General features: G+C 30.0%; 3 protein-coding genes across 7 annotated transcripts; 1 reads left to right on the forward strand and 2 right to left on the reverse strand.

Annotated features, from left to right (window-relative positions):
* Positions 1–72: 72 nt before the first annotated feature.
* On the reverse strand, positions 73–7396 carry LOC122506574 (mucin-2-like). 5 transcript variants are annotated; one of them, XM_043618842.1, is made up of 3 exons: positions 7108–7396; positions 5976–6546; positions 73–5846 (listed from the first exon to the last, which is right to left on the reverse strand). In XM_043618842.1, the coding sequence occupies exons 1-3, from the start codon at positions 7183–7185 to the stop codon at positions 265–267; spliced, it is 6231 nt and encodes a 2076-aa protein (XP_043474777.1). In that variant the 5' UTR covers positions 7186–7396; the 3' UTR covers positions 73–264. The 5 variants fall into 5 exon arrangements, with proteins under 5 accessions (XP_043474777.1, XP_043474780.1, XP_043474779.1 ...); XM_043618845.1 differs by having other exon boundaries at positions 73–2411; positions 3516–6546; XM_043618844.1 differs by having other exon boundaries at positions 73–2411; positions 2778–6546.
* A 460-nt stretch (positions 7397–7856) lies between these two features.
* LOC122506579 (tubulin beta chain-like) lies at positions 7857–10222 on the forward strand. Its single transcript, XM_043618852.1, has 5 exons — positions 7857–8097; positions 8213–8321; positions 8406–8633; positions 8873–9450; positions 9783–10222. Exons 1-5 carry the CDS (start codon positions 8041–8043, stop codon positions 10194–10196), a joined length of 1386 nt encoding a protein of 461 aa, XP_043474787.1. The 5' UTR covers positions 7857–8040; the 3' UTR covers positions 10197–10222.
* A 41-nt stretch (positions 10223–10263) lies between these two features.
* Positions 10264–20069, reverse strand: LOC122506580 (tubulin beta chain-like). Its single transcript, XM_043618853.1, has 3 exons — positions 19792–20069; positions 14033–14141; positions 10264–11939 (listed from the first exon to the last, which is right to left on the reverse strand). The coding sequence occupies exons 1-3, from the start codon at positions 19846–19848 to the stop codon at positions 10738–10740; spliced, it is 1368 nt and encodes a 455-aa protein (XP_043474788.1). The 5' UTR covers positions 19849–20069; the 3' UTR covers positions 10264–10737.
* Between the last annotated feature and the right edge of the window lie 708 nt (positions 20070–20777).

The following is a 20777-nucleotide window of genomic DNA, read 5'->3' on the forward strand; positions in this document are numbered from 1 at the left end:
AACTGTGTCCATTACTCGGTTCGTTATGATGAAAACTATTTTAGGGAAAATATATTAATATAAATAGTCGAATTTATTTATTTTCAATTTTATTCGAATAGGAAATATTTTCAAAAATTGAACAATAAGAGCAAGACATAAATTATTAGACAATCTTTTAATTTTAATAGATTTAGTTTAATACTTGCATCAAGGCGTACAATTATGTAATAATGTGAACATTGAGGATACTATCATAAAATACAAAGGAATTTTACATTCACACTAAAACGCACCTCTTCTTTGAAATAAAATTAATGAAAGTATAAATATGGGTAAAAAAATAGCACTATTCCTTCGGTACCACGGTATTTTTGACAAAGATGTGTGAGGCAACGCTGTAGCATTAGCAGAATTTTGAGTAGTATTCCTTATTGTTGTAGTTTCCGTTGAATTTGTAACTAAATTGTCCTGTATCACACCAGATGATGCTGCTTCACCTAATTTTGCAAAATTTTTTGAAATTGTTGTTGTTATTTCTAATGGAGTGTTAGTCTCCATTAGGGTGGAGTTTGACTCTGATGATAAAGGAGGCAATGATATGGTTGTTAATGATTTTTGTTTTGGTACTTCTGTTGATGCTGTTGCCAAAGCTTCACTTGTTGACAACAAATCTTCTCCAGTCGCGTCTGGAGGCGTTAATATTTGTGATAATTGTACTATTGTTTCTGTAATTTCAAAAGAAGATTTCGGTGTTACAATTGTAATAGAAGAGTTTTGGGTAGTATCCGTTATTGTTGAAGTTTGCGTTGAATTTGTTCCTACATTGTCCTGTATCACATCAGATGATGCTACTTCACCTAATTTTGCAAGATTTTCTGAAGTTGTTGGTATTTCTGGTGGAGTATTAGAATCCAATTGCGTTGCGTTTTTCTCTGCAGATAAAGGAGTCGATGATATATTTGTTAGTGATTCTTGTTTCTTTACTTCTATTGATGCTGTTGTTTTCCCTTTTGCCACAGCGTCACTTGTTGACAATAATCCTGCTTCAGTCTCTTCTAAAGGCGTTGATATTGGTGGTACTTTTGCTATTGTTTCTGTAATTCCAGAAGGAGATTTTGGTGTAATTGTAGTAGAAGAGTTTTGAGTAGTAACCGTTATTGTTGTAGTTTCCGTTGAATTTGTAACTAGATTGTCCGGTATCAAACCTGGTGATGCTACTTCACCTAATTTTGTAGGATTTTTTGAAATTGTTGTTGTTATTTCTGATGGAGTACTAGACTCCATTAGGGAAGCGTTTGATTCTGATAATATAGAAGGCGATAATACAGCAATCAATGAAGCTTGTTTTGCTACTTCTGTTGATGTTGTTGTTTCCCCTGTTGTCAAAGCTTCACTTGTTGACAACAAATCTTCTCCAGTCGCGTCTGGAGGCAGTAATATTTGTGGTAATTGTACTGTTGTTTCTGTAATTTCAGAAGAAGATTTCGTTGTTACAATTGTAGTAGAAGAGTTTTGGGTAGTATCCGTTAATTTTGTAGTTTCCGTTGAATTTGTTACTACATTGTCCTGTATCATATCAGATGATGCTACTTCACCTAATATTGCAAGATTTTCTGAAGTTGTTGGTATTTCTGGTGGAGTATTAGAATCCAATTGCGTTGCGTTTTTCTCTGCAGATAAAGGAGTCGATGATATATTTGTTAATGATTCTTGTTTCTTTACTTCTATTGATGCTGTTGTTTTCCCTTTTGCCACAGCGTCACTTGTTGACAATAATCCTGCTTCAGTCTCTTCTAAAGGCGTTGATATTGGTGGTACTTTTGCTATTGTTTCTGTAATTCCAGAAGGAGATTTTGGTGTAATTGTAGTAGAAGAGTTTTGAGTAGTAACCGTTATTGTTGAAGTTTGCGTTGAATTTGTTACTACATTGTCCTGTATCACATCAGATGATGCTACTTCACCTAATTTTGCAAGATTTTCTGAAGTTGTTGGTATTTCTGGTGGAGTATTAGAATCCAATTGCGTTGCGTTTTTCTCTGCAGATAAAGGAGTCGATGATATATTTGTTAATGATTCTTGTTTCTTTACTTCTATTGATGCTGTTGTTTTCCCTTTTGCCAAAGCTTCACTTGTTGATAACAAATCTTCTCCATTCGCTTCTGGAGGCAGTAATATTTGTGGTAATTGTACTGTTGTTTCTGTAATTCCAGAAGGAGATTTTGGTGTAATTGTAGTAGAAGAGTTTTGAGTAGTATCTGTTATTGTTGAAGTTTCCGTTGAATTTGTTACTACATTGTCCTGTGTCACATCAGATGATGCTACTTCACCTAATTTTGCAAGATTTTCTGAAGTTGTTGGTATTTCTGGTGGAGTATTAGAATCCAATTGCGTTGCGTTTTTCTCTGCAGATAAAGGAGTCGATGATATATTTGTTAATGATTCTTGTTTCTTTACTTCTATTGATGCTGTTGTTTTCCCTTTTGCCAAAGCTTCACTTGTTGATAACAAATCTTCTCCATTCGCTTCTGGAGGCAGTAATATTTGTGGTAATTGTACTGTTGTTTCTGTAATTCCAGAAGGAGATTTTGGTGTAATTGTAGTAGAAGAGTTTTGAGTAGTATCTGTTATTGTTGAAGTTTCCGTTGAATTTGTTACTACATTGTCCTGTGTCACATCAGATGATGCTACTTCACCTAATTTTGCAAGATTTTCTGAAGTTGTTGGTATTTCTGGTGGAGTATTAGAATCCAATTGCGTTGCGTTTTTCTCTGCAGATAAAGGAGTCGATGATATATTTGTTAATGATTCTTGTTTCTTTACTTCTATTGATGCTGTTGTTTTCCCTTTTGCCACAGCGTCACTTGTTGACAATAATCCTGCTTCAGTCTCTTCTAAAGGCGTTGATATTGGTGGTACTTTTGCTATTGTTTCTGTAATTTCAAAAGAAGATTTCGGTGTAATTGTAGTAGAAGAGTTTTGAGTAGTAACCGTTATTGTTGTAGTTTCCGTTGAATTTGTAACTAGATTGTCCGGTATCAAACCTGGTGATGCTACTTCACCTAATTTTGTAGGATTTTTTGAAATTGTTGTTGTTATTTCTGATGGAGTACTAGACTCCATTAGGGAAGCGTTTGATTCTGATAATATAGAAGGCGATAATACAGCAATCAATGAAGCTTGTTTTGCTACTTCTGTTGATGTTGTTGTTTCCCCTGTTGCCAAAGCTTCACTTGTTGATAACAAATCTTCTCCATTCGCTTCTGGAGGCAGTAATATTTGTGGTAATTGTACTGTTGTTTCTGTAATTTCAGAAGAAGATTTCGTTGTTACAATTGTAGTAGAAGAGTTTTGGGTAGTATCCGTTAATTTTGTAGTTTCCGTTGAATTTGTTACTACATTGTCCTGTATCACATCAGATGATGCTACTTCACCTAATTTTGCAAGATTTTCTGAAGTTGTTGGTATTTCTGGTGGAGTATTAGAATCCAATTGCGTTGCGTTTTTCTCTGCAGATAAAGGAGTCAATGATATATTTGTTAATGATTCTTGTTTCTTTACTTCTATTGATGCTGTTGTTTTCCCTTTTGCCACAGCGTCACTTGTTGACAATAATCCTGCTTCAGTCTCTTCTAAAGGCGTTGATATTGGTGGTACTTTTGCTATTGTTTCTGTAATTTCAAAAGAAGATTTCGGTGTTACAATTGTAATAGAAGAGTTTTGGGTAGTATCCGTTATTGTTGAAGTTTGCGTTGAATTTGTTCCTACATTGTCCTGTATCACATCAGATGATGCTATTTCACCTAATTTTGCAGGATTTTCTGAAGTTGTTGTTGGTATTTTTGACTCTGAAGATAAAGGAGACAATGATAGAGTTGTTATTGTAGCTTGTTTTGGTACTTCTGTTGAAGTTGTTGTTTCCGCTTTTAAAGGCGTTAATATTTGTAGTACTGGTGATAATGTGACTTCCACTTCTGAAGAAGATGTCAGTTTAGTTGTCTCCGGTTCGACTGACATTGCACTTATTGTAGTTGTTACAATTTCTTGGGTTGTAGTTTCTGGTGGCTCTGTTCCGAAATTTTGCCAAACATTCGGAATATCATCAGTGTAATTTTCTTTTCTTAAGGAACGAACATAATTATTTAAGTGATAATGGTATAGAGGATTGTCCTGTAAACTTTTGTTATGAAGAGTATTGAAATTCTCCAGTTGTTTAATATTCTCTTTTAAAAGTTTCTCATCCATATCATCAGCATCTACCAGGCCCAGTTTCGTTAGTAAGAGAATTTGCCTGTCTACAAGCTGACCTGTTAGAACTTGACGTATATTCTTTCCGTCAATGAACAAACGAGGAGATTCTGCATGAAATAAATGTAATTTGTCATTAATTTCAAATGATTTCTCTATTGTAAGTGGTTTTTTTGGGTTTTCTTTGGCTAATAGCGAAAAATTAAAGCGAATTTCATTGTTTCTTTGCAACTTTACAGCAAAATATGGTTTACGTTTATGAAATGAATAATGTGGTTTTCTGTTTTTCAGTTTAAAAGACATAATACGTTTGTTATAATCTATATCTATTACTAAAAAAGGTACGTTGTTATAACCTTTAGCAGTAATAGTAAATTTGTCCTTAAAGTTTGGTTCGGGATAAGCAATGTGCCGAAACACATTCTCTGCAAAGACAAAAGTACGCCAAGGTGTTATTAGATCATTTAATTTTCTTCCATTGATAATCACGTTTTCCGGTTTATTATAATCAATAAATAGTCTGTCATTCATTTCAAATGTATATGTTTTAGTACCAGTTATTTTATTACTGCTTTTACTAAGAACATAAGAAAAAATATTCTTAGAATCTCTTCTTAATTGAATACTTAATTTATTGTTTTGAAAATTATTAGAGAGTTGTAAAAAGGAAATTGTCTTATCTTTGTAGTTTATGATAACATTTAGAAGTGGTTTGCCATCACCGTCATTAACATTGATGGAGGAATGTATCAGAGGGGAAGATATGTCATTTTCCTTTATTTCTTTCACATGGATGGTGATTGTTGAATCATTGGTTGCGATCACATGATGTCTCACGTCACTGATGTAAGACTTTTCTGCAATATACACAGAGTAAACATCCCTTGGCAAGGTTAATGCAAACGATTCCGTACCAATTGTGTGAGCTTTATTATTCAAATAGAACGAAATTCCTCTCATTGGCTCAGTGAATGGAGAAATAATAAATTTAACCCCTACAGGCTTCTCCTCGACTTTGGAAAACAATGTCAAAGCAGAGGTTTGCTTAAAACCTCGCTTCTCAATCATGTTACTCCAATCAGTGGAGGATAAATTAAAATCCAAGGCAGGCATCACGGAACGTCCAGTCACTAATAACAGTTCTAAATCTGCATTTATTAACGGTTCCACATAACTCTTAAAATCGATTACCTTCTCCAAGTAAGGGAATATGTTTACCTGATGCATTTCTAGGAACAAGTTGACAAGAATAGGAATTATGTTTACTTTACCTTCGAAATTAGACTTTTCGCTAGCATGTCTCTTGTGGAATTCTTCAAGTATTCTATCATCACCACCGTATTCAAAAAGACTGAGAAAAAAGTGCAATTTTTCCTCACTGCTCCATTTGTCAATAACATCACTACTTTGATACCGTTTCACGACAGTTTCATGTTCCGAATTTAAAGTTGTCATCGAATATATTTCTTCGCCGTTGGTTCGTTGAAAGAGAACAGCAAACATCATGCTCCAGACGTCGGAAACTTTTCCAAAACCAATAAGATTGTCATCAATTTGATAGTAGTGTCCAAATTCAGTCAATAACATCCAAGTTGATTTGCCAGAGGGTTGCAGCCAATCTAAAATGTCACCAATTCGTATTAATTGATTACTGTGTCTTGGTTTCTTGCATGTTCCCTCCGGACATGTGTTCATCAAAAACAAAATCGTACGTTCCTCGGGGGAAATTGTTCTTGAGTTACACAAACCTCTTTCAGTGCCAACACCAAACAGGGAATCATAATACTTGAGGACTTTCTTCTGATTCAATAGTCCATCGTTCAGACTGTAGTTTTCTTTCTTGATGGTCGTGATCTCTTCGGATGACAACAACATTTGGGTGTAAGTGTTTTCAACAAATCCGTATAGTTGCAAATCTTTGTAAAAAGCAGACTCCGTTTCTTTTGAAGTAACATCATTAGATTTGAAAACAGGCAGTTCGATCCAAGATTTAGTCTTGATTGTCACAGTTACCTTTCTGTTGTATGAATCGGAGATCATAGGAACGCAATCAAAATTTGTCTTGATTGATTTTCCTTTTTTCTCTTTGAGTTTGATTGCAATATATTCTCCCATTGGTGATTGGGAGAGACAGAAGAACATTAAATCATCAACATTCGCTGAAAGCGTTATTGTTATGTCGGTACCACTTTTAACAATTATGCCAAAGTGAGTTTTATGATGATAAATTCGATCATACCAGGAGATCATTCGACAGGTTTCTTTGCAATATGTTTTACCACAGTTTTGAAGAGTTGCATCAATGGAAACTTTCTTCTCCTAAAACAAGGTGAAATGGAACCTACCTATGAAGGTATCTTAATAGTTCAAGAGTCTTCAAAAAAGTATTTTAAAGTATTTTAAATTACTTTAAAGTATTTTAAATTACTTTAAAATATTTTAAAGTATAATAATAGTACTGTTAAGTATTTTGAAGAACTTTAAAGTGTTTTAAACTACTTTACAATATTTTTAAGTATTTTAAGGTACGTTAAAGTATTTTAAAAAGTGCTAAAGTATTTTTAAGTATTTAAAGTCTTTGAAGTATTTTAACCTCGACAGGGCCGGGGTGGCCACTATAGTGGCCACCATTAATTTTCACTACTATTTTCATCGAATTGACTTTTTATTTAATTTTACTTAATAAAAAACTAGTAAAATTTTTAAAAATTTTCCGGCCCTCTAAAGGTAATAATAATACTTAATAGTATTTTAAAGTACTTTGAAGTATTGCAAAGTATTATTTTCTTATTATTTATCTTATATTATTCATTAATAATTAATCATTATTTTCTATTTATTCTCATTTATATAACAAGAAAAAAAATTTCTAAAACTCACAGACTCTTTCCATTCTATATTATCGCTGGCCACTGCCATATGCAAAAATATCCAAACAATATTGAAAAATAGTGACATTTTTTCATATACTAGCTTTCAACAATGTTTTTCTTATTTCTTAATTTTTATTTTAACAGTTTCACTTTGAGTTGACTAAAAAGTAGCACCAGGAGAATTTTAAAATTGTGAATTATAAATATTTGAGAAAAAACGCCATTGAATTGAAAAAATCACAATTAGAAACAATATAGAAATTATTCAATTTATTTTTCATATTACATCCATACTGTCTATATTTCTACTTTTTGTAATCACGTATACAATAAATTCTGTTGTCGAGAGATATAAATTTTAGTATCATTTTACGTTACATTTTTAAAATAAGAAAATTTTACGTTCGAGTTGAATTCTCGAAAATAGTTTGAAAAAATTGAAACAATTAGAAATTTTGACAAATTTAAATTGAAATTAATTTTATATTTTAAATTTTATTATTTGACCTTCAACAAAGTATTTAACTTATTTTTAATCCTATTTTTGATGCGAATTCTAACTGAAAATTTGGGAAATAGTTGAATTTCCCAAAAATTTAGAATTGAACTTATTACTATTAATACACAATTTTAGTAATTTATTTTTAAAAAAGAATTTTTAAAAATGTTTACTTTTAAATGTTAATATTTTCACTTTCAAAATACTCAAAAATCCTTTTCATTGACAATAATTGACGTAATTTTTTTTCAAAAGCCTGCAAAAATGACGTAAGTGAATATATCTACTCGTTTTTGTTTCATATTTCCATAGTTTTATAAATTAATTTTTAACCTCTGCTTAACCATTTGGCATCAAAATTTTTCACAATTTTCACTTTTGATTTCAAAATTAATTTCCCGGTGATAAATTTTAATTTTTAAATTCAACCATCTTTTCAATATGAGAGAAATGATTCATGTTCAGATAGGTCAATGCGGAAATAGCATTGGATCAAAGGTAATTTAAAAAAAATATATTATTCAACTAACCTTGATATTTGACATTTTTAAAATAAAAAAAAAATTTTTTTCATTATTTAATTTTACATGAATATTTTATTGATAATTTTTAGTTTTGGGAAGTACTTACCGACGAACATGGTATAAATGCTGATGGAAATTATATCGGAACATCCGATGTGCAATTAAAGTACATCAATGTTTTCTTCAAGCAAGGAATGGGTAAAAAAAACGTCAATTTCAAAATTTCAAAAAAGTTTTTTCCAGAGTTTTTGCAATTTTAAATTTGGGATTTTTTAAATTAAGGTGGACGATATGTTCCAAGATCGTTGAATGTTGATCTCGATCCGGGAAGTTTGGAAATGGTGAAATCTGGACCAAATGGTAGAATTTTTTCCCCCGACAGTTTTATAAGTTCCTCCAATGGTGCTGCGAATAATTTTGCAAAAGGATATTTCACCGAAGGCGCTGAATTGGCAAATGAGACGCTCGACATTATTCGACTCGAGGCGGAAAATTGTGATTTAATTCAAGGTACACAATTTTTTAATTGCTGCTATGGTAGCAGTTCAGTTTTAATAAATTTTTTTAACTGCTGCCATGGTAGCAGTTCAGTTTTAACAAACATTTTTAATTGCTGCTATGGTATCAGTTCAGTTTTAACAAATTTTTTTAAAATTGCTATCACAGTAGAAATTTAGATCTAAAAACAATTGTTTAATTGTCACCATGGTAGGAATTAAAAAAAAATTTTAATTTCCCCTCACAATTAGGATTTCAAGTGATACATTCCCTTGGAGGTGGCACTGGATCAGGAATGGGAACACGACTCATGACCCATTTGAAGGAAGACTATTCGGATAGAATAGTAAAAAGTTATTCCGTGATTCCCTCGCCAAAAGTGTCGAATACCATTGTCGAGCCTTACAATGCAATTTTAACTCTGAGCCTCTTGACGGAAATAACTGACGAGACATTTTGTATTGATAACGACGCACTCTATCATATACTCACAAAGAATATGGAAATCGTATCGCCAACATATCCCGATATGAATCATTTAATATCCAATTGCATTGCTGGAATTACCGCAAGTCTCAGATTTCCAGGACAATTGAATATGGACCTAAGGAAGTTATTAGTGAATATGGTTCCATTTCCGAAATTACATTTCTTTGTTCCTGGATTTGTACCCCTAATGACGCGTAATGCAGGCTCTTATCGAATGGAAACAGCTTCGGAATTGACGCGACAAATATTCGAGGCAAATAATATGCTTGCATTTTGTGATCCACAGAAGGGACGGTTTATAACAGTTGGCATCATTTTTCGTGGTAATCTCTCTTCAAAGGTAAAGAAAAAATTTAATCACTAGTTTTGTAACCGTTGGTTTTACTATAGAGGGAACCCTCTGGGTCAAGGAATCGTCTTTGTTCTAGAAACGTTCCTAAAACTTTTTTAGAACGTTTTAGGAACGTCATGTCTGCTACATAATGTCTTAAGAACGTCCACTGTTCTAAAAACGTTTCCAGAACATAAAACGTTTTTAAGACGTTATGAGGAGGACACGAAACGTTCTAAAAAAGTTTTAGGAACGTTTCTAGAACAAAGACGTAGGCCCACAGGGAAGCTGATGATTTTCACCACAAATAAACGATTAATTTCCCCTAACACTCTTTTTAGGAAATAGAGGAAGAAATATGCAAAATTCGATTCAAGACAAGTTCGTGTTTCATGAATTGGCTACCAAATTCAGTGAAAGTTGCAATGTGTGATATTCCACCCCGGGGTTTGAATTCGAGTGCAACTGCAATTATAAACTCGACTGCAATTCAAGAAGTATTTCGAAGAGTCGATAATTCTTTCACGAGAATGTTCCAAAAGAGAGCCTACCTACATTGGTATTTAGGAGAAGGAATACATGAGGACGATTTTATTGAGGCACAGAATAAAATTCAGGAACTAATATTCGAGTACCAACAGCATCAGGAAGGTGGGACGAATTTCGGAGATCTTGACGAAGACGACGAGGAAGAAAGCAATCAAAATGATAATGAGAATGATGAAGATGATAATGACGATGATGAACATGAATAAATTCGATGTTTCCTCATTTGCCCTGTCTCACCAATCTAATTGATCTGAAAATAAATTTTCACACAAATAAAATTCCAAGAATTCTTTATTATTTCTAAAAATGAAATACAAATGTTTGAAAAAATTAATCTTTATCGAAGTCTCAATTTGCAAACTTAATTAATTAACAAATATTAAAGTTGGTATTCTGTCTGTTCTGTCTGTTCGCATTTGGAATTATCTGTTCGTAGTCTGAAGGAAAATTATTTCCCTCACATTATTTTTAGGGTAATCAGAATTCTGATGTTGTCAATTGCGCGTTTGTTTTAGCTAATTATTACTAAAGTATAAATTAAAAATTAAAATATTAAAATAGTTTAAACATTTTAGCCAATAGTATTCGTGTACTGCTGCTTCATGTACAAATTAAGTCTTTTTGGTTGATGCCCTTTGGTAGTCCGTCCTATTTCTCCAGGATAGTCCCTTGATAATAATTCCTAAAAGGACGTTTGTACGTTTTGTAATTTAGCCCAAGCATTTCTAATCACAATTCATGAACATTTCACTCTTGTTCGCATGTTTCGAAATCATCACCACCCTCCTCGACTTCAAAGTCTTCCTCAGCGGTTGCTTCCTGATACTGCTGATACTCAGAGACGAGATCATTCATGTTCGATTCAGCCTCAGTGAATTCCATTTCATCCATTCCCTCCCCGGTGTACCAATGGAGGAAAGCCTTTCTTCTAAACATCGCGGTGAATTGCTCTGAAATTCTCTTGAATAATTCCTGAATTGCGGTTGTATTTCCAATAAAAGTGGATGACATCTTAAGTCCCTTGGGTGGTATGTCGCAAACGGCTGTTTTCACATTGTTAGGTATCCATTCGACGAAATAGGAGCTGTTCTTATTTTGAACACTGAGCATCTGCTCGTCGACCTCCTTCATCGACATTCTACCTCGAAACACAGCGGCTACAGTCAAATATCTCCCATGTCTTGGATCGCAGGCCGCCATCATGTTTTTCGCATCAAACATCTGTTGGGTCAGTTCAGGCACCGAGAGAGCCGAGTACTGTTGCATTGATCTCGACGTAAGTGGTGCAAAGCCAGGCATGAAGAAATGCAATCGCGGAAATGGAACCATATTAACGGCCAATTTCCTAAGATCAGCGTTTAATTGTCCTGGAAATCGGAGACAGGTAGTGACGCCCGACATCGTTAGGGACACCAAATGATTCAAATCACCGTAGGATGGATTCGAGACCTTGAGTGTGCGGAAGCAAATGTCGTAGAGGGCTTCGTTGTCAATGCAATAGGTTTCGTCAGTGTTCTCCACGAGTTGATGAACGGATAAGGTGGCGTTGTAGGGTTCGACTACGGTATCGGAGACTTTGGGTGATGGCATGACGGAATAGGTGTTCATAATTCGATCCGGATACTCTTCACGTATCTTTGAGATGAGAAGTGTTCCCATTCCGGAACCGGTTCCACCGCCGAGGGAATGGGTCAATTGAAAACCCTGGAGGCAGTCGCAGTTTTCACATTCCTTTCGAACGACATCAAGAACTGAATCGACTAGTTCAGCTCCCTCGGTGTAGTGACCTTTGGCCCAATTGTTGCCGGCGCCTGATTGACCGAAGACAAAATTGTCGGGACGGAAGAGTTTTCCAAAGGCACCGGAGCGTACTGCGTCCATTGTTCCTGGTTCGAGATCGAGGAGGATTGCTCGGGGTACGTATTTCCCTCCACTGTGGGCTGTGGCGACTGAAAGGAAGAAGAGGTTTATTAGTGATTATATTTTGCTAGTGTGAGAATTTGGAGTCAAAGCACCAATTGGGGTAAACTCCATTTGGTGGTTTGACTCCAGATTCTTTCATGATGAGTCGGGGGAGTCTGGTAACTATCGAGGAGCCTTTCCTAGATACAAGATTTTATGTGTCATCCTAGGCAATTGAATCCCAAGATGCAAAAATCAGACATAGATCATTGAAATTAAATCGGATCCGTCTGATCCTTGCATCAAGACGCTCGATTCCTCAATTGGAATTCCCCATTGTAAACCACCTTCCAATGGCTAAAAACCATTCTTCCCATAGGAAGAGGGACGCATGATTATTCCCCAAATGTCATTTTTCCGAAATGTCATTTTACCGAACTGCACTTTTGCGAATAGTCATTTTTGCGAAAAGCCAATTTTGCGAAATGTCACTTTTGCGAATTGTCATTTTTGCGAAAAGCTATATTTGCGAAAATTCCTATAGTAAACTTGTATGCATATATAGATTCACTATAGGAATTTTCGCAAAAATGACAATTCGCAAAAATGACTTTTCGGAAATTTGACAATTCGTAAAAATGGCGATTCGCAAAAATGACAATTCGTAAAAATAACTTTTCGCAAAAATGACAATTCGCAAAAATGACTTTTCGGAAATTTGACAATTCGTAAAAATGGCGATTCGCAAAAATGACTTTTCGGAAAATTGACAATTCGTAAAAATGGCGATTCGCAAAAATGACTTTTCGGAAAATTGACAATTCGTAAAAATGGCGATTCGCAAAAATGACAATTCGTAAAATTGACAATTCGTAAAAATGGCGATTCACAAAAATGACAATTCGTAAAAATAACTTTTCGCAAAAATGACTATTCGCAAAAATGACAATTCTTAAAAATGACAATTCGTAAAAATGGCAATTCGTAAAAATGCCGATTCGCAAAAGTGACAATTCGTAAAAATGACAATTCGCAAAAATGAAAGGAAGTTTTTTTAACATCAGCATAAATTACATTGATTCAAATCTATTGCAAAACTGAGGGAAAATAATTTCTTGAAACGATCCCAACATATTAATTAGATGGTAGTGACTGGCATTCTGCCAAAATCGGCGACCATTTGATAGAAAGGCGGAAATACGTGCAAGAATCGTGACCTCATACTTGTGTCTTGTACAAATTAGAAATGAACATCAAAATTAAAACTTATCGATTGAAAGTAAGTTTTGAAATTATTTTTAATTTCTGAATATAAAAATTTGAAAATAAAATTTGAAAATGAAATTTGAAAACGAAATTTGAAAACAAAATTTGAAAATGAAATTTATAAATAAAACTTTGTAAATTTAAATTCGAAATTCGAATTCAATTCGAAGTTGTATATGACAATTTTATCACCAAAAAAAATTTTAAAGGAACTATAGTTCTTTTTATGTGAAATATGTGATATTCAGTGTCAATAATCTTCGTTTAGACAAATGTATTTCTATTTCTGGTGCAAAAAAAAAAAAATTGTCTCGTCTTTTTTTAACACTTATATCCTCTTGCCCTCTGCGACAAGTTTAAAATTTCTATTCTTAAATTGAAAATTTCAAAGAAACGAAAGAACGAACACACACAGCAAAATGGAAAAAATTAAGTATAACCATAAAACATACTTGTGAGTTCTGAACTTCAATTTGTTTCGGCAAAATATTTTTCAGAGATAAATTAATTTTCATTTCTATTAATAGTAATCGATATTAAATTCTCTATAAATTTTTTTAATTCACCCACAAACAAAATCTAGAAAATTTATAATTTTCTTCTCGCAGTTTTCTTAAAAGTATCAAATTGATACTACGAATTTGAATCAATTTATAATTTTATCCACATTCTTAGTATCGATTCATTACTATTTGATACTTTTAAACTAATTGACTTAAAAAGTATCAAATAGTGTCTGGAACTGTAAAATTATTTTTAATTTCGTTAATTTTTTTTTTTTTTTTTTTAATCTGCAAACAAAGAGGAGTTGCATTCTAAAAGTCCCCGAAATTTTAATACTTGCGACGAATTAATTTCAATTGATCCAACTTACCAGAAGCCTCATTGTAATAAACAGATATTCTTTCGAGTTGCAGGTCACTGTCTCCGTGATAGATTCCAACTGGGTCAATACCATGTTCCTCTGAGATCACTTCCCAAAACTTAAACAGAAAAAAGAATTGTTTATTTAAAAAAAAATCCTCCGGAAATTTCTCAAGTACTCTAAACACTCCTGATTGTTTTCCTAAACCAAAATTTGAAGCACTATAACAAAAATTTACAATTTCTTTTCTTATTTTTAAACATCAAAATTTTAATTAAAATAAATTAATAAAAATGAAAATTAATACTCTAATTGCAAAGAAAAATTTAATTCAAACGTTAAAATTTGGAACCAATTTCAAATTTGAAAAATTTAATTCGAACGTTAAAATTTGGAACCAATTTCAAATTTGAAAAATAGAATTCGAAAGATTAAAATTTGGAAAGAGGAGACAAACTTTTTTAAAGATTTAATTAAAATTTATTTCTCTTAGAGGGAGAAAAAATTGGTCTCCTAAAGAGTTTCCAAATTTAAAAATGCCGGTGGAGGACAAGGATAAGTTTTATGTATATATTTAAATGGAGTCTGAAAATAGTGGGCTCACTGAATTAACTTGCTCCTGTACGTCCGACTACCCTCAGAATTTTTCTACTCCATTTGTTTCGCTTTTACTATTTTCTCCGCACGACAAAAATAACTACCATATATTCCTCGACTAAAGATGCACCCAAAAGACTTTTGTCGCACATTCCCAAAAGTCACATATATTTATACTCAAGATTTTCAAGAATTTTCATCAATAAAAAAGAAATTTATTGTCTACAAGAATTTTCATCAATAAAAAAAGAAATTTATTTCCAGCCCAAAAAGAATTTTCATCAATAAAAAAGAAATTTATTGGCTACAAGAATTTTCATAAAAAAAAAAAGGAAATTTATTTCCAGCCCAACAAGAATTTTCATCAATAAAAAAGAAATTTATTTCCAGCCCAACAAGAATTTTCATCAATAAAAATAAAAATTTATTGGCTACAAGAATTTTCATCAAAAAAAAAGGAAATTTATTTCCAGCCCAACAAGAATTTTCATCAATAAAAAGAAATTTATCGGCTACAAGAATTTTCATCAATAAAAAAAAAATTATTTCTAGCCCAACAAGAATTTTCATCAATTCGCTGATGAAATGTCTTCGTTTGTATTATTATTAAAAAAAATGTATTTGTAGCTCAACATAATTTTCATCAATAAAAGAGAATTCGTAGTTCAAAATAAAAAAAATATTTTTTTGTTCTCAAACATGAATTTTCATCAACAAAAGAAAATTTATTTGTAGCTCAAGAAGAATTTTCATCAATAAAAAGATATTTGTAGCCCAACAAGAATTTTCATCAATAAAATAAAATTTTCTTCGTTTGTCTTATTATTAAAAAAAATTGTTTTGTAGCCGAACGTTGTGACATGTACAACTTTGAAAATTAAACGATTCTTAAATCATTTTGAAATGACAAGAAATACAATTCACAAACGTTTAAAGTCCGATGACCCAAGGAGTGTTCCAAAATTATAGTGAAATCGAGTAGAGGGAAAAGTCTCACACACGAGCTTTGCGCCAACAAACTATTTAAAAATCTAGACGAAAAATGAGCTTTTTTCAAGAATTTTATAAAGAGCTTTTTTTAAATCACATTTTTAACAATTTTACAGCTTTTTTACAAGAGTTTTTTTTTAAATCTAGAAACAATTTTCAATTGTTTAAGTAATTCAAATTAATTTAATTAATTTAGTTAATTTTTTTCGTAATGAATTAGCGTCGAAAAATTTTTTTTTCGCATTTTATTAAATATAGGTAAAGAAGTTGATTCAAATTCTTAGTTAATTTAAATATTTTGCTGTAGAATAAAAATAACTTTTTCGATTCTCAGAAAAAAGTTAAGTTAATCGATAAAATTATTTTTATTCTCTGCAATAAAAAAATTGTTGAGGTAGAAAATGGTGGTTTAATTTCTCCACATGAGAACGCCAAGGTCGCCACCAGATGGCAGGGGAAATTCCAAGAAATAAATAAATTCCAAGAAGTGAACAGCCATCTGGCGGTGACCTTGGCGTTCGCAGGTGGAGAGTAACGTCTCCATATTGAGTCTCCAAATTTTAATCAATATTCATTCCATAAAACCTATAAATAAATATGAAAACAGTCTCAAAAAGCTTAAAAAGAAAACAAAGTCTTCAATGCGGAATATTGTTTCTTTTTCGATATAAAATAAATATATGGCTTTTGTGATGGGAAGAAAGAAAAATCAGCGTATACTGTATAACAGTGAATTTCTTTGGGTGTTGCTGGCCAATAATAATTATCAACGACCTAAAATGATTTTGCTCGCAACAAAATAAGTGATCGTTAAAGGCAGTCATGCGGAAAATCGCACCACTGTTCATCGAACGGTAAATTTCTGTATAGCTGAAGACTATAGGTACAAAAGTTTGAGTACAGACGTCTTCACTATACGAGACTTCCGTTCGATTATTATTTTACAATTTTTTTTTTATTTTTTATTTTTATCTTTTATGACTCGTTTTAGTATCGTATATTCGACATAGTACATAAATGTCGAAAAAATATTCGAAATGGTTTTCTTAAAATTGTAAATTATACTTTATATTTACGTAATTATAATTATTAAAAAAAAAAAAAAAAAAAAAAAAAAAAATTATATATATAATATAAAACATACAATAATAATTATTGTTACTAATGTTGTTATTATCATTATTATGATTAATTTTTATTATTATTATATTATCTAATATTAAAACAAAAAATATTTTAAATTATAAAAAAAAATAATTTATTATTACTTTAATAAAAAGAAGAAAAGAAAATTATTAATTCACAGGAGATGAACTTTTGACGAATCTAATTTATGTCGAATTTAACGAGTTAAATCAAGAATGTCTCATTGGTTGAAGAACAAGCGGATATATAATGTGACTCTACTATACTCTTGATTCTTAAATGCATCTCTCAAAAGTACAAGTGATAGTGTTTACTTAAAAAAAAAAATTTTTTTTAATAATTTTGACTTTTATACCTAAATATCATTATAATTATATTATAATATTTATAATTAAATATTTTATACAATATTTTTAAAAAAGAAAACTTTTAATAACTAATCGGTTTTATTTGAATCAAATATACTTTCTTTTCAGCGTGAATTTAAAAGAAAATATTAATTTTTTTTTAATTTAGAAGATTTTTATTTTAGAATTTATTTTATTTTTAATTTAGAAGATCTTTTTGTTATTAATTAAAAGGTATAAATATATCGTGATTTTTTAATAAAGGGTAATTATAATTTTGTCTTTCTTCGGAATTTTAATTAATGATGACATAAATGACAGTTGACTCATCGAATTTCTAACGAGTTAGACTTTACTTTATGTCTTCCGGTCCATGGCAATACAAAGACGTGCATTTAACGTTTCATTTTATTCACTTTTATAAAGCTGTGCACGTTTTTTTCTTTTTCGGACATTTTTTTTTCATACTTTAAATTTTTGATTCGTGCACAAACTTAATTAGATTAAAAATTAAAAACTTAAATCAGTTTAAAAATTAAAAACTTTAATTAGATTCATTACATAAAAATTTTAGTAAGATTCGATTTAATTAGACTATAAAATTATAATTACATATTAGAACTTTTAATTAGATCCAAATTATTTACATAAAAATTTCGAATTAGATTAAAATTAATTACATTAAAACTTTTAATTAGATCCAAATTACTTACATTAAAATTTTGAATTAGATTAAAACTTTTACATTAAAAAACATTTAAACTTTTAATTAGATCCAAATTATTTACATAAAAATTTTGAATTAGATTAAAATTAATTACATTAAAACTTTTACTTAGATTTAAAAATAGTCGAAAAAGTCAAAGTATCTAAAAAAATTTTTTTTTAAGTTTTCTTTTAATTACTGATGTTAATATTAATATTATTTTAATATTATAAATATAATATCGTAAAAATAATTCTACATTTTTTTGTTTGTTAAAAAAATATTCTCGAGGAAATTTTAATGACTTTTTTCCAAACGCCAGCTTGCTCTCATCACTTTTAAAAGAAGAACTAAAAGTGCAGTGTCCTTTTCGTACTCGTATATAATATTAAATTTCTAGGCACGTCTCTTTAATTTCCTTCATCCGATAAAATGATATTTTTAAAAGAATAAAATTTTATTTCCTACTTTTGTTTTTTATCTACTAAATTATTTATTTGTTTTAAATCAATTTTATTTGTTACAAGTATACATTTTATTTAGTTCAAATAAATTTTATTTGTTTCAAGAAAATTTTCTTTTGTTTCAAATAAATTTTCTTGGTTCAAATAAAAATACTATTTGTGCTAAATAAAATATTTGTTTTTAACAAATTAATAAATAATTTAGTACTTTTTGTGACATAAACACTTTCATTTGACTCAAATAAATTATTATTTAGTTTAAATAAAAAATTTCTCTAGGTGTAACAATAAAACAATTTTTTTTAACTTTTTGAACTTTTTTAAAGAAATAAATAAATTTGAAGATTTTTGAAAAAATTTGCACTAATCTTTCGGATTAAAATGAATGTCATTCGGAATATATTTACAGAAGAAACGTGTTTCGACATGTTTCAAAATTTCAACGTAGGCAAAAGGAAGCAGCTGCTTTCCAGCGGACAAATATTCACTTGAATCAAATAATTTTTATTATTAAATCAAACAAATATTTACTTGAATTAAATCATTTTTATTTAAATTAAAGAAATATTTACCTGAATCAAATAATTTTTACTTGAATCAAATAAATATTTACTTGAGTCATAAACAAATATTTACTTGAATCAAACAAATATTTACTTGAATCAAATAATCTTTATTTAAATCAAACAAATATTTACTTGAATCAAATAAATTTCATTTTGAATCAATAATTTCAGTATTTGAAGCAAATACGATTTAATATTGACTTGAGTAAAAATTATTTAATAAAAATAAATATTTTTCTTGATACTAATTACTTATTTGAATAAAATTTTCTCTCAGTGCACTTATAATTACATCATTCGATTAAATTAATGAAATTACAATTATAATCTCAACATTTTGAAGTAATTTTTAATTTTTCTTATTTTATATACACAAAGTCTCGTTAATAAAACAAACATATGACTCAATGATATATTGGCAAAAAAGAAATTGTTCTTATTGCTTTCGCAAATACAGATGTTACACATATTACTCACTATCTTATCAAAAAGAGGATATACATATATTCTATAAAATTTTTATTATTATAACGACTATATCGTCGTTCACTCTAGTTCCTCTCCATAAATTCTATTTTTATTGTTTTTCCACTTTTTCTTTATTTCCCATTTATTTTTTTTATTTCAATTTAAAAAATAGCTTATTTTTAGAAAATTTTTCTTTTATAAAATTATTTATTTAGTTCTTTTTTCTAATTTGTCGGCATTTTACATTAAAAAAGAATTTCTAAATTTAGGATTAGAGTTTTTTTCTACCTTGTCGGCTTTTTTGATTAAAAAAAAAATTCTGATAAAAAATCTTTTTTTGTTAATAATGTTGATTAAATCAATTAATTATTTTGATTTTCTTTAGTAAACTTGTTTAACTTGTACCTACCTTTTTTTAAAAATAGTTTTTTATTTTATTTTTTATTTATTTTTATAAAAATTTTTGAAAGAAAAAAAAGCTCACCTTGGCTCCAATTTGATTTCCACATTGACCGGCTTGAAGATGAACAATTTCCCTCATGTTGATGGATTTTAAATTATTTTTTTTTTTTTTTCGAGGGAGGGATGGAAAATTTTTTTTTAATAAAAATAGAAGAGAAAAATTGATTTTTCTCGATTAGAAATAAAGTTTATAATGATGGGATTCTTCCGCGAGTTTGACAGTTGCCTCGTCGCTGGGTGAATGGAGCAAGGCTTTTGTCACGTTCTTCCTTGTGGCCCTGATGGTGGTGGGCCTGTCGACGAACTCTTAGGGGAGATCACTGAAAATAAGACACATGCGCAAGTGCAGTGTGCAGCATCCTATTTCTTTACAAATAAAAAAAAATATCTATATATATATACCTCTACTATATGGCAAAAAATAAATATATTTTTACTTTATTTTAAAAAATTTTTCAAAAAATTCAGGCAATTTTCAAAAAAAAAAAAAGAAAAAACAATTTTCTACACTGGGAGAAATTATTTTTTTTGATAAAATTATACGAGATACTTATGTCTGTTATCAAATAAATATTTATTTGTTATAAATCATTTTTATTCAAATCAATTCAATATTGTATTTTAAAAAAAAATGTTAAGAATAAATGCAATTTTCTATCATTTTATTTAAAATTGTATAAAAAATAATTAAAATTCTGCGATAAGCATTTATTTATTTTCAATATATATATACACAGGCAATGCCCTTTATTACAAAATAAGCATTTGTTATTTATAAAAATAATTGAATTCTTCTAACGAATTTTATTAAAAAAAATTTTTTAATGAATTGAATTCCATTAAAAAAATTTTATTTCTGAAAATAATTTTGAATTCCACAGAGAAAAATATTACTATTTATATGAAAATAATTAATTTCTTGTGAAGAATTTTATTTTCAAATTTTTTTAAATAATTTAATTTCTCAGAATTTTTCAAAACTTCTTCATAAAAAAAAAAAATTAAATT

This window comes from Leptopilina heterotoma, unplaced genomic scaffold, assembly GCF_015476425.1.
Source record: "Leptopilina heterotoma isolate Lh14 unplaced genomic scaffold, ASM1547642v1 Lhet_42, whole genome shotgun sequence".
NCBI lineage: Eukaryota > Metazoa > Arthropoda > Insecta > Hymenoptera > Figitidae > Leptopilina > Leptopilina heterotoma.

Bases quoted from the DNA above. Each gene is read 5' to 3' on its own strand.
- LOC122506579 (XM_043618852.1), top strand. From the start codon at position 8,041: ATGAGAGAAATGATTCATGTTCAGATAGGTCAATGCGGAAATAGCATT. The intron at 8,322-8,405 runs GTAAAAAAAACG...TTTTAAATTAAG, and splicing joins TTTCTTCAAGCAAGGAATGG to GTGGACGATATGTTCCAAGA. The intron at 9,451-9,782 runs GTAAAGAAAAAA...CACTCTTTTTAG, and splicing joins GTGGTAATCTCTCTTCAAAG to GAAATAGAGGAAGAAATATG.
- LOC122506580 (XM_043618853.1), bottom strand. From the start codon at position 19,848: ATGAGGGAAATTGTTCATCTTCAAGCCGGTCAATGTGGAAATCAAATT. The intron at 14,142-19,791 runs GTGAGCTTTTTT...TTTCTGTTTAAG, and splicing joins GAAATCAAATTGGAGCCAAG to TTTTGGGAAGTGATCTCAGA. The intron at 11,940-14,032 runs GTAAGTTGGATC...TCTTCCTTTCAG, and splicing joins TTATTACAATGAGGCTTCTG to TCGCCACAGCCCACAGTGGA.
- LOC122506574 (XM_043618841.1), bottom strand. From the start codon at position 7,185: ATGTCACTATTTTTCAATATTGTTTGGATATTTTTGCATATGGCAGTG. The intron at 6,547-7,107 runs GTGAGTTTTAGA...ACCTTGTTTTAG, and splicing joins ATATAGAATGGAAAGAGTCT to GAGAAGAAAGTTTCCATTGA.